The sequence below is a fragment of the Thermobia domestica genome, chromosome 10, assembly GCF_964235325.1.
Source record: "Thermobia domestica chromosome 10, izTheDome1.hap1.1, whole genome shotgun sequence".
NCBI classification, from domain to species: Eukaryota; Metazoa; Arthropoda; class Insecta; order Zygentoma; family Lepismatidae; genus Thermobia; species Thermobia domestica.
In genome coordinates, this window is record NC_137463.1 from 116,306,104 (window position 1) to 116,319,891 (window position 13,788).

The 13,788-nt window shown below is 33.2% G+C and overlaps 1 protein-coding gene across 1 annotated transcript in view; it reads left to right on the plus strand.

The window, feature by feature from the left end:
* The window catches only part of LOC145662669 (anoctamin-4), a 237,085-nt gene extending 226,631 nt beyond the window's left edge, over positions 1 to 10,454 (plus strand). Inside the window, exons 18-19 of the mRNA XM_081728471.1 lie at positions 5,168 to 5,343; positions 10,027 to 10,454. Of these exons, the coding sequence (XP_081584597.1) occupies positions 5,168 to 5,343; positions 10,027 to 10,287 (437 nt within the window). The 3' untranslated portion in view covers positions 10,288 to 10,454. The remainder of the gene's footprint in view (positions 1 to 5,167; positions 5,344 to 10,026) is intronic.
* Positions 10,455 to 13,788: the final 3,334 nt, after the last annotated feature.

The following is a 13,788-nucleotide window of genomic DNA, read 5'->3' on the forward strand; positions in this document are numbered from 1 at the left end:
TGCTTCCTTGAAATTCTGATTCCTCCAAATATCATACTTTCAAGCTTTCGGCTCTCCTCTGGTCCTTGCTCATCGAGAATAAAAATAGGAGAAAATGTAATAAAAGCATCAAGGAAATAAAAAAGAAAAAAAGGAACGGCCGCACCAGAGTAAAATAGTGCATAAGGCACTTTGTCTACAGCTGCCGGTCACAAGTTAAATGGTAGTACAGCAATGTGTAAAATAACGGACTCAAGTTGTATGTTCTTTCGTTCAGGCAGGGAAAGTTGTCATCTCATGTTAATGTTCTTGTTATTGTGCCAATCCTGCATGTTTCCCAGTTTCCATACAATTCACTTTCTTAGTGCTGTAAGATTTTCTTCATTAAAATCTGATTTAAGGAATGATGTCGATTACCTCTTGAAACTGAGTAACCTAAATAGATATTCTGTCTCCACTTTATCAAGTTTGACCATCAGGTTAAAAGGAATCTATGTTTTGACAAACTTGAAGCCGAGACTATAGACAAAACATAAGTTGGTCTACCTACATATATCCCTCAGATTGAGAATTGCATTGAATAAGATGTTTATTCAATGTGATTTTCACACAGCACACTTTAAAAGCGGATACACTTTAAAAGAATATTATCCAATTTAAGAGTTATTACACATATACAAATGAAAAATTGGGAGTCTACAACATAAAGTACAGTTGTCTGGATGGTTATATAGGCTTGACGAAAAGAAATTTAAAGATATGAATCAAGGAACAGCAGAACATCCGGTTTCAGGCTTTTCAAAGAATGTAAAATAAACATAATATAATAGAAAATTCAAGACCGTTATGGACTAAATAACTTTATTTGAAGCCAATAATGAAATAGAAAGACTTGTATTTCAAAATTTTATTTTTCTAAAAAACTAAACATAGGTAAGGGATGGAAAATAGTAATGAAAAAGTACATACAGTATTGGAACAATAGCAAAAAGATTAGTATGAGATAGCAACTTTCCCTCAGAGATCTTATTAAACGCTTGCAGGGACATGGGTTTAGAAGTAAATGCAGAGAAAATTAAATACATAGTAGGTTGTCAAGACGCTAATACTACAAATTATGGCCGCATTAAAATAATAAATTATACTTACGACAAAGTGGATCAAATATCTAGGATCAATATTGATAGAGTAAAACCATATTCACGAAGCAGTTTATCAACTAAAAGCAGGGAATTCAGTCCAAAATCTTTTGTCGTCGCGAATTCTGTCGAGGAATTTGAAGCTTAAAATATTTAAAATGATAATCATGTCTGTTGTACTGTATGGATGCGAAACATGGTTGCTTACTCTGAGGGAAGAACGTAGACTGAAAGTATTTGAGAAAGAGATCCTGAGACGAATATTCGGACCCAAGAGGAGCGGGAATGGGAAATGGTGGAAACCTCATAACGAGGAACTGCATACTGTATAATATATACCGTTTACCAAACATTCCATCATTTACCGTTTACGTCAGAGTAATCAAGTCTAGGAAGCTCAGGTAGGCAGGTCATATAATTAGAATGAAAGAAAGTACGAACGCTTTCAAAGTTTTAACTGGAAATCCAATCAGAAAACGACAATTAGGAAGATCTAGGAACGGATGAGAGTACAATATTAAGATGGATCTCACAGAAATAGGAATACAAAGTAGAAACTGGATCCAGTTGGCTAAGGACAGAAGTCAATGGAGAGCTTTTGTAAACCTGGCATTTAACCTCCGTGTTCCATAGGCCATAAAGTTAGTTAGTTATTTTTAGCAACTTTTCCTGCTTGAACAAAACAACACAACTTGAACCCGCCATTTTACAGCTTGCTCTACTTTCATTTGACTTTTGACTGGCAGCTATGGACAAGGTGTCTTTTCACTGTTGTATTCTATGTTGCCGTTTTTATTGTAATAATAATAATAATAATAATAATAATAATAATAATAATAATAATAATAATAATAATAATAATAATAATAATAATTATTATTATTATTATTATTATTATTATTATTATTAGTAGTAGTAGTAGTAGTAGTAGTAGTAGTAGTAGTAGTAGTAGTAGTAGTAGGAGGAGGAGGAGGAGGAGGAGGAGGAGGAGGAGGAGGAGGAGGAGTATTTCCTTGATATTTTATTACTATTTCTTCTATCTTTATCCTCCGTAAACAAGGTTCCAGAGAAAAACTGCAACCTTGAAAGTATAAGATAGTTTTAGGAATTCGAATTTCAAGTAGGTAAAATTCAATGAAATTAATGGCGTACGCAAGGGAAGGTTCAGGTTTTTAACTCTTCCTCTTTGAGCAAGATATTATGAAAAAATAAACATTTAGCATACTAAACTATGTATTATATGAATTTGAGAGATTTAACCCCCTTCTTGATAACTTTTTCGTATACTACTAAATGCAATGAATTAAAACTGAGAGTTACAACTCTGCAGAAATTTATCGAATTATTACTTGAATTCTCTTCAGCACACTTGAGTCATAACAGTTGTTTTCTTACATATGACTTGCATGCTTTTTTTAAAAGGATTGTACTTCATTGAACTTCAAGAATTTGTTATTCTTCTGAGTGTTTTGAATATATTCATTTATTTTTGTCTACCTTGTCAATGTCAATAAACGTCAACGTAGCTTTAGTTTTTACGAAAGTACTTTTGCGCATGGTTTAAATTCAAGGGAAGACTTTTTTTTTTTAAAGATTTTCTCTTCTTTATTTTTAAATATTTTAAGGATTAATTTTTCTTCCACATTGTAGATTTGATTATTCCCATATAATAATCGCTCGTTCTTGTCATTACTATGGGGATCATTTTCTGACCCTTACGAATTTAGTACCAGTGATGTAGTGATTCACTCCTATATTGTGTCACCAATGTCAATGCCACTGTTCTCAAAACTGTGTATTTTTTCCTTTATCCTTAATATCTTCTCCCTCTGACACTTCTTGAAGTATTCGTGCTTTATTATTGTGCTAGTTACGTTTTTTGACATTTTAAATAAATGGTGAAATGTACACGAAATGAAGAACAAAATCGCAACACAGAAGAATAGTACGCATACTTGGGCGACATGAAAAATGCAGTACATGCAGGCGCTTACCATTTAGAGTCCGAAAGCATACTAAGAAACAGACTAAAATCATTCGATGTTTGGACATATATCACACAGCAAATAATACGTCTGTTATACTTTTCACAACAGTGCGTGTGACGGGGGATTAAAATAAAAGATAATACTTTTAAAATAATTTTATGAGGCCTAGTTGCCCGTTCGTAGTATACCAGAAACTTTATTGATAATTAATGACGTAGAAATTGTTCAGGGCACATAAGATTAATTCTAATTATCATTACTTTTCTTTCCAAAAAATTTTTGTCTCTTCCTATAATATGATCAAACCATCTCAATCATTGACTCGGGAATCTATTCCATTAATTGTACCCTTTTTGTATTTGATCATTCCTCATTCTGTCCTTCGTAGTTACTTTACTCATCCGTCTTAGCATTCTTATTTCCTTCATCTTCATTCTATGAAAGTTTGTTGTGTTCAACGGTATGTTTCTATGCCATTCTGATGATAGTTTTATACTCTTGTTTTCAGCTTAACTAGATCTTATTCCAGAAAGTTCCTGATATTTTCTTTTAATTATTTTATCTTTCTTCTATTCAATTACAGACTTACCTATTTGTATTTCCTCCTTTATGTTCAATTGATCCTAAATATCGGAAGTGTTCTTTTCTCGAAATATTCTACCTATCAAGGACCCTCTTTGATGCATCGTTTTCTCCTATATTACAGCACATACACTCTAGTCTTACTTCTTACTTTTAATCCTGTTTCAGGTTTCTCCGATTCTTCTTCTTCATTAAGTATTCAATGTAGTATAACCTGGATAAGAAACTCCCTATTATGTTTCTCCTCGTTCTTTTTTCATATTCATCACTACATTAAATAAAAGTGAGATTAGTGTTGACACTTGGTTCAGTCTCACTTTTACTTCAAACTTTTTGACACTCTGGCGCTGCTCTAACATCTATGTACCATACTTATATTAACCGTAATATTTCTATAAAAAGTTGTTTGCTCGAAGGCTTCTTCTTGTTTATTGTTCTGGAATTCTATCGGACATTTTTACATGTCTCTAAACATCAGATTGAGTTTCCTCTGCTCTTCTCCATTGTCAACCTTGATCAGAAGATGATATCCGTTATTTTGTTTTGTCATATCCTAGGTTTTCTTCTATATTTTTTCAATATTCTCGAAGTATAAACAATAGTTTTATAGTTTTATAATTAATAAATCATGAGTATCTTCTATTCTTTTGTAAGTTGGCGTGATTGTACCGCTTGTCTCCTCCTCATCAAGAATTTTCTTTTGTGAATATGTTTTCTTCATCAAGTCACATAATACTTCAATACCATCTTACCGAATGTCTTTCATGTTTCCACTGAGATTCTATCTAATTCAATACCTGTCCTGTTAAGGTTATCTTAACCTCTAATTCTTCATGCTTTGAAACTAATTAAATAGGAAGAATTGAAGTAGCAATATTCCTTAACATAGCGTTTATGTAATAACCTTTCGGCAAAAACCATAGTTGATAATATCTAGTATTATTATTATTATAACTCGGAAATATCTTTAACAATGTTAAGTTTAAAAATTAACTTGCCAAGTAGTAACTATAACAACATTTATTGGATAAATTGTTGGATGGATAGAAGGTTTAAAAAATATTCAGTGATGTTAGAAATATATTATGAAATAACAATGTAGTGAGTAAGAAGTAGAAATGATATAACATTTACAACTAAGAAATATATTTTGCAGACACTAATTTAAGACTTAACATACGGAAGATATTTTTGTTGTGAAAATTTTTATCCTCTTCTATTTAAACGTTTTGTATTTATTGATTTCTAACTATATTTAATTTAACTTGGTTTAACATTATATATATATATATATATATATATATATATATATATATATATATATATATCAATCTTTAAAATATTTATTAATAATATATTAATAATATTAATCTTTAATATAGTTTTACGATCATAATTACATTTTACTATAGTTACATATCATATTTTTTCACATTGATTATTAAAACAAGTAATTAAGTTATTATTATTATATTTCAGTGTTTAATACATCTGATTACGATGAAGATATGGGTGCAGAGGATAAAGGGGAAGAACCAGAAATATGTAGGTACAGAGGCTATAGGAACCCTCCTAACGCTACTGAACCTTACGATCTTTCCATTCAGTATTGGCATGTCTTTGCTGCGAGATTAGCTTTCGTTGTGGTGTTTGAGGTGAGTAAATGTTATAAGAAGAAGAATCAAATTATTATATATTCAGTTGTCAGAATGTTTACTCACATGCTGAGTACAGTGAAGCAAACTATCTCGTTTTTGCAATCTTAGTATAACAAAACTTAGTTAAAAAAGAAAATATCAAGAATATGTACCTGTTGTAATACAGATAGTTATCAAATAATGGAAAATTAATAACAATATACATCTTAACCTAATTAATATGGCATCGTGCTACTTTTTGCTATAGTATAGTTTGTGTGCAGACTTGAAGCACATAACCCATGAGACATTTGCGGAATAATGGTATATCATTCTCCATGCAATGCAGCACTCTGTTGCATCAGACAATGGAGGACAAAATCTGTATCAGATTTGCTTCTCTCAAATTTACCACGGAGGTTCAATAACTTGAAGTTGAGGGATTGTGCTTGTCATTAGAAGTGTTGAAGTTGATTCTGTTTGGTGTTTCTTCAACCGCGCCTAAACAGGCCTGGTTGTTGTGTTGACGCACTTCTATTTTGGAAGACTACGTTACGGAACATACCTATTATATGATGAACCTAGTCATCTAAAATGTTCACATAATCACTGACAGTAATTTCTTTTAATAGGTATAATAAGGCTATTAGAACAAAGATCATGTGAAGTTGCGGCTCACGCCACCACAGAGCCTCCGTCATATTTAATGGTAGGAAGTAGGTAGTCCAAAGCATAAGCCTGCTTGGGCGTCGGCTACATAAACCCTGGCTATTGTTGAAAACAAGGAAAAAGATTACCTATGAAATCATATTACTCTCTTCCAATCATAAGCAGTGTATGTTTTGTATGTTCGGCAACATCTATTTGAGTTGCTACCGCTTCAGCGACTATGATCAGAGATTTTGAAATCGGAACTCAACCACGGATGTTGTGATTATGCAGTTCCGTCAGACTGTGATTCTAGAATTAAGATCATTCCAGGTGGTGATTAAGTTCTGCATTCAGTTGGACCTCATTAGCTGTATGGTTACTTATGACAATCCTTTTCAGTATTCATAGATCCCTCACTCCTAGGCTTGGTTTCCTAATACTATTCTGCTTTTCTGATGATGTTTTGTTACGAGGTGCTGTCAGCTTGGGAACTGTTGCTGTCGATACTTGCAATATTGATACACTTGCTTCAACTTACCAGGCAGTCACAATTTGCCCTGTTTGAAAATCCTAGACGTCACCCATTTTGGACTATCAATGTTTAACCTAGGGCATACACAACCCATAGTACAGCTCCTTATGTAGTGCTCATTTTCCAATACAGCATTTAGATAACACAGTTCTCAATCTCAGTTCATGAATATCTAGTGTTACTAACTAATTAAAGATTACACTATGTGTTGTAGCACAAGAGTGTTACCATTATTTTAATAACTTTCTGTATATAAACAAACTTTATTTTACTTCCATATTTTTCAAATCATTTATTGTGCTATAGATTCTCATAATTAAAACTTGATTAAAATATAGATAATAATCAAACCCTGTTCTAAAGAGACCTTGGTCTTTATAGTAAAATGTTCGTGTGTGGTTCAACCACTTACAAAATTAGAGCAATCCAGTAACACTTTATTGAAATATCATGTGAAAGATGTAGAAATATCATGTAATTGACACTTTTTCAAGAAATTCGCAAAAACGTCACCCATCTAAAACGTATTATAATTTTTTGGAATATGGAACACTTGAGAATCATAAGTATTTCAAAATAGGATTTCCCAATTGTTTTCTGTATGCATCTTCCTATCAAAATATGGATTCGAAGTAGTTCAAGTCAAACTAACCTAATATTCTACACAGAAAAAGAAAGATGAAAGGCTATATTTTTATAATTTTCATAGTTATTATAAGTGAGTAACACTGTTACATCATAATATGGCAGGATGAGATACTGGCAGTAGCAGTTTTTGAGCGAAGCCACACCGGTAAAAGTCAAAATTTTATCGTTACGAGTTTAGGAAAGAAACCTTAGCTAATGTTTTAATTCATGTCAACTAAGATTCGAATGTTAGGTAAGATTTCTTTCTTTAGCTTGAAGCGATACTGATATGACTTCCCTCAAGAGCTGCCACTGGATATTGATAAAGTAAGCGGACAGAAAATTATCAAAAATGAGGAAAAGTTAAAATGTATGATATTTTATTGGCTGGTTTACTTTCAAAGTTACAAAATCAAATATCTAGGAAAGAGGCGAATGCAAGGAGAGGAACCACCTAAATTATAAAGAGTTGGGTCAAAAATTATACATATTTATGCAGTAGCATATGGTAGTTGACATTGACAGTAGCCTTTCAACAATAAAAGTAGTTCTTGAAGTATGTTCGTCATCTTGAAATCTATGAAAGATCATTGGTGACCACTGCCTTATTCCCTCTAGCAATATATATTTTTTCTGGTTATACTTCCTTTAGATCATTTATTCTACTCCCTTTGTTCCAGTACCTTTCCTTCAAATAGTTGTATTATAATGTACTAATAAAATTTACTTAGAATTAGTACACAACCTTCACGTTGCACGTTCTGTACATCATCTCTCAAACACTTATTAGTTATTTACATAGGAAGAGTCTGTAAATAAGTGAATATGAATTAATGAACAACTAACTAATTTTCATTACTAAATTACTAACTTAAATTGACCTTTGCTTACACCTTTGTTAAGTATTTGTCTTTTTAACTATAAAATAACAAAACATCTAATATCGGAGAAACAATTCAAATAAAAACATTGGTTAGTATAAACAGTTCTAAGTTAAATATTGGTTAGTATAATTCTAAGTAGTATAACCAGTTATATTCAATTTCTTGTTTATGTTGTATCCCTAATCTTAGTTCTTTATCTACCCTTTCACTCCAATTCTTTAATTTCCAGTCATTGCACAACATTAACCATTTATGTTGAAACGCCCCTGTAACTTTTAAGCTTACAACTGAACTTTTGTACAGTGCAAATATAGCCATGGGGATATTATTTAATACCACCAGATTAACAATGTTGCCAATCCAATATAAAGTTGTATTTTTTTTTCAAATGGCACCACGTCAAGTTGTTACATGTTTCAAATATCATATTAAACGAAAATATTCCATATAACACTTGATGTTCAGTGTTATAAAGTGAGGACACTTCATGTATACAAAAGACAAATTCTGACCAAAGCATATATTATCTAATAAAAAAATAGCGTTACAGTTTCGGCGAAATATCTTTGCCTTCATTAGACACATTAGATATTTCATAATGTGTCTGATGAAGGCAAAGATACACCGCCGAAACTGTAATGCTATTTTTTATTAAATAATATATGTGCTTTGGTCAGAATTTGTCTTTTATTTGCATACAAAACGTTCCAAAGCTAGAATGAGTAGCATTCAGAAAGAACACTTCAGTATCACAAACATCGAAAATCAACCAAATTTTGGAGGCCTCTATAAGAGGAATAACGCAAGTGAGATGGACGGAGTAATGCACTCTGCAGTACTTCAGTGTCAAATAATATGATCATGATAAGAGGCATATTGAATAAATAGCAACAAAACTAGAAGGGATAGAAAATTTGACTTTTTTTCATTGAAAAGGCTTTATTTCGAAATGAAAAATGAAATCTTTCAGTTTAACGTTCCACGATTATGCCCTTTAGGCTAAGGGAGACGACGATTAAAGCAAGTGAATGATGATGGAAGAATTGGTGAAATGAGAAAGTGGGAGGAAGTGTGAGTACCTAGAGAAAACCCACGGACACGATGTTATTCACTACATGCTTACTTGGCCGGTGATCGAACCGGTGACCCACGCACCAGAGGTAAGCGCTCTACCACTGACCCATCGTGTCTCCAGGCTTTATTTCGAACAAGTGATTAGATAAGTACCACATTATTGTGTTTTTTGCATGTATTGAAAATGATCTACGCTATTAGATATGATACTTATCTGAACAGTTTTCCGAAATGAAGCCTTTCGAAAAGTAGTCAAAATTTCAATTCCTTGTAACTGTAGTCCTTTAATCTCTTTAGTCATGAAATAACTCATATCATGATCGTAGTACTTGACACTAAGATACTTTGAATATACATTACTCTGTCCGTTAACATTAAACGAACACTTGAACTATTCAAAATTGCAATTACCAGCATACAAAAAGTTTCTTCTGCTTCCCGTAAATGTCATTCAAGCATATAGTTTGCACTGTTATGAGGATGTTTTAATATCATTCTAGTTTGGAGACTCCACTTTTATGAGAATTTTCTATAGCTTTCTCTAGTTTCACTGAAAGTTCCAATATCCAGTCCTACGATAAAGTTATACAGCTTCTTGTAAATTTCGTTTAATGAGAGTTTATTAAAGAAAAGTAAAATACACTTCAACACTCCGACTCTAGATATCTGTTTCGATTCGACGAAACCCTGCCGCCAGTGGCACACTAGCAGCAATCCTTCGACGCGTTGCTATATTGACGATCGGTATTTTCCGGCAAGTCGGTCACTAGGTGTTGGCGACGTTTACGGCATGGGGTTCTTATCTAAAAGTATAGTGCCAGTAGATTTTTTTAATCACAAAAGCACTTTTATTGTAGTCTCCCTTTTCCTCCAAATCATTGTAGTTATTTGTTATTGTTGTAATATTTGCTTTTGTCTTTCTTATCTTCTCAGCACATTGTATTCGCTTTGACTGGTATAATGGCGTACGCAATACCAGATGTTCCCGGTGAAGTGAAAACGCAGATCCAACGTGAGAAGCTTCTGGCCAAAGAGGCCAAATACGAACACGGATTAAAGAAGGAGAACAGAAATGAAGATGGTATTAGCAGGGACACTATTTTAGACCATGGATCAGAAACAACGGAAGTAGAAAACATTTCACAATCAGCTCGAAGGCTTGCGGAAGACAGTTCAGCGTGGGAAGTGACATAGCACATGAAGTCATTGTTGTGTTGTTGTTAATGTGTTCTATGTCTTTGCTCAAACAATCTGTAAATATTTATATACCTCAAATGTTCAATTCACATGTGCCTCCATTTCATAAAAGTGATATTATTAACAATCAACAGCTATCATGTGATAGTGCCTCAATTTTAAATGTATATGCTATTTATGTGTCAAAGTGACTATAAACGTTATTCAAATTTTTAAATAAAAGACATCTACTTTCTTTAATATTATGAAATTCTCCCCTTTCCTCAAATTACCTCCATGTCTTCCTTGTATATCGGAAGGATGGAGCAGCGCTTGAAATTAGATATATGTTGCCTTAACTTTTGCAGATTTGATTATCTTTATACTATGAAGATATTTTATAAGTATTGGTACCTTCCGTTATGGCTTTGTGTATACTGATTTGCATCAAGGCCATAGTGATACAGCCTCTTCTATTTCAATATTTCGCTACTATAACAGGATTGGTTAAATAAAATTCTAAAATTTCCTTGAATTGAAAGAAATAAAGATTTTTTTTAGATCAAATTGTAATGTATATAAACAAAAGGCATAAATTGCTTGGAGTGAAGAGTAATAGTACTATGATAATCAATTTCTAGTACGGAAAATGTTAAACTGCTACTTCCATCATACTTGTACAACTTCATTCAAGAAAAATATTCACCACCAATTTTTTTTTTATTTAAGATATTTCTACATATACAATTATTCCTCGAATACTATGATTTTAAACAACGATTCACGAAGAAAAGGAAACCAGCTTACAGATGAGATTATATAGCTTCTGTAACAAAAGTGTCATTTGGGATTTTTAATGTGTACTTATTTAAATATACTGTACAGGGTGGCCCAAAACTAGGTATACAGTACCGTACTGATCAGCTCATTGGATTTTATGTATTTTCTTATTGTTATCCATCAGGTAGACTTAGTTTCTTTATTATTTGTTCTTAATGTCTTTTTACTTACATCTTAAGCTCGGAAGAGCCGAAGTAAATAAACCCATAAACTAGAATCTATACTTGATCAATGCAGAGGTATATATTTACTTTTGGGCCACCCTGTATGTGTGCGAACGATCTATTTATGTAAACTCTCCTTAAACAATTATTTTTAATATATTCTATTACGACAGAATAATATCTCAGTTATTCTTTAACAGTGAAAATATTTTAGAAAATCTTTAGTTTTATAATTGACGATTTTGAACTGAATGCTAAAGAGACGAATGATTACTGAGACGATATGGAATTAATATTAGTTTGGACTCATGTAAAACAGTACGGAAAATGTTATAATACTGGTTCAATTGGTAGACTACCATACTTTGATATTTCAGAGCAACTACAATCTTTATCTTTTAACTTTAAGAAAAAAGTTAGCAAGTATAAACTATTCGTATCGATGGGTAAAGCATGTTGCATGCGCGTACTCGAGTGGTTGAACAAAAACAGAATGGTGATTCGGATCTCATTTTAATATAGGTACTATTCTTTATAGTTTCTGTGTTGCATAGAAAATGCAAGCAAAAATCATAAATCATAAATATGTTAAATTGGTCAGGCGTTACCTACTGTAAAGTTACAATAAACGATACAGTAATGTCGAGAAGCCACTAGAGAAGTATGATTTAAACTTTGAGAAGTATGATTTAAATAAAATGGATGATTCAATTAGTTAATGGAAATGAAATGAAATCTTTAAGCTTTACGTCCCATTGTTATGCCGGTTAGGCTAAAGGAGACGGTGATGATGAGTAATGAATGAAATGGTGGAATGAAGAAAGTGGAAGGAAACGGGAGAACCCCGAGGAAACCCACGCACATGGTGTTTGTCCACCATAAAGTTCACTTGGCGGTGGCTGGGATCGAACCCTGGACCAAGCACGAGAGGTAAACGCTCTACCACTGAGCCACCGCAGCCCCTCTCAATTAATTGATGGTAGCAGTTAGGAAGTAAGAGGGGTAAGATGGTAGAGCTTGGGAATGCAACTTAATTTCAGAACAGTCTCACCAAAGTAGATGTTGTTCCATGTTCCTCCTCTCTGTCTCGTAGGTGATGATGTCCGTCGTCCTAGAAGTCTTGATATCTCGTAGAGCCGGGCGTCTCAGAATATTCCCATCGGAAAAGACTATCTCGCCAATCGACCATGGCACCGAATGACGATACGTCTCCTTACCTGAAATGAAAAAGAAATGACCAGGGAATCAAATGACCAACATCGTGCATTCTCAGTTGCTTTTCATGCGACTGTCGCTCTGATGTCATGAGCGTAAAGACTGAAAAAATATCTACATGTAAACCTACGTCACATGAAGGTGGTCAATCACTCCAAATTGATACAGACAAAGTCCATAGGCCTCTTACAGCTGACCAAACATTAAGCAGCCAGATTTAAAAAGCAAGCTGCTAACACTGCTAGACGACGAATTCCGGAATCCAGGGAGACGAACTCATGGAAGTCAAAGTACTTGCAATAGCCAATACTTCCTTGTCGCTGTGTCATGAAGCAGATAAACGATCGTAGCGGACAACATCTCAGTGATGACATATGACTCTGCGAGGACCAATAAGATACAAAATTACTGAAAAAGCGCCTGATCTAATCATAAAAAAAACTTAAAAGCAGCGCGTGTGAAACTTTGTAGACATAGCGGAAGGGGAGGACAAGGGTAAAGATTCGGGAAACTGTTGCCACAATTTTATTACAAAAGCTTTAAAAGTACAATAATTTCCTTGTAGACAGCAAAACAATAAGTAGGAAATATACGCATTTCGTTGATGTTAAAATATAGCTGTCAGCTTGGCAATGTCTGAGCGAATGGGCGATGTTATTAACCATTCTTGATCGTGGCCCGTTACAGTACTTTTATTTTATTGGCTAATATTATAGATAATTAACGTAAAACTCATCTGAAATAACTTCGGTGAAAATTCAGATATTTTACGTATGTAGATATTGTGTTTCATCATCAAACATATTCATATTACCATTTTTATTTGATAGTTAAACTCTGAACTACAGAGAAACTATAAATAAAATCAACTTCTCACAAAACTAAATAGAAACATCATAGTAGATGTACGACACATTCATCTGGAAATCCTCCAAAACTAAATAAGGTATTAGGAAGAATTTTTCACCAAATATGTTTATAAGCTGATTTAATATAGTTTCAATGTAAACAGGTAATATCGATGAGCTTACCAGTTTATTCTTTATAATTTCAAGAATCAAGATGCTTCTCAAGTCAATCTGATGAACGCAACATATAAAGAAAAGACCTTGATATACCGATATGCAACAGTAAAAGTCTTTGTACCGTCCAAGAAAATAAAAACAATGAAATTTCCACCATGGTACGACGAAGAGACTCTCCACATATTGCGGAATAAGAAAAGGGCTTGGGAATTGTGGCGTTCGTTCCCAAAATGAACACACCCTTATAAAAAAATTTCTGATATAAGACGTCACGC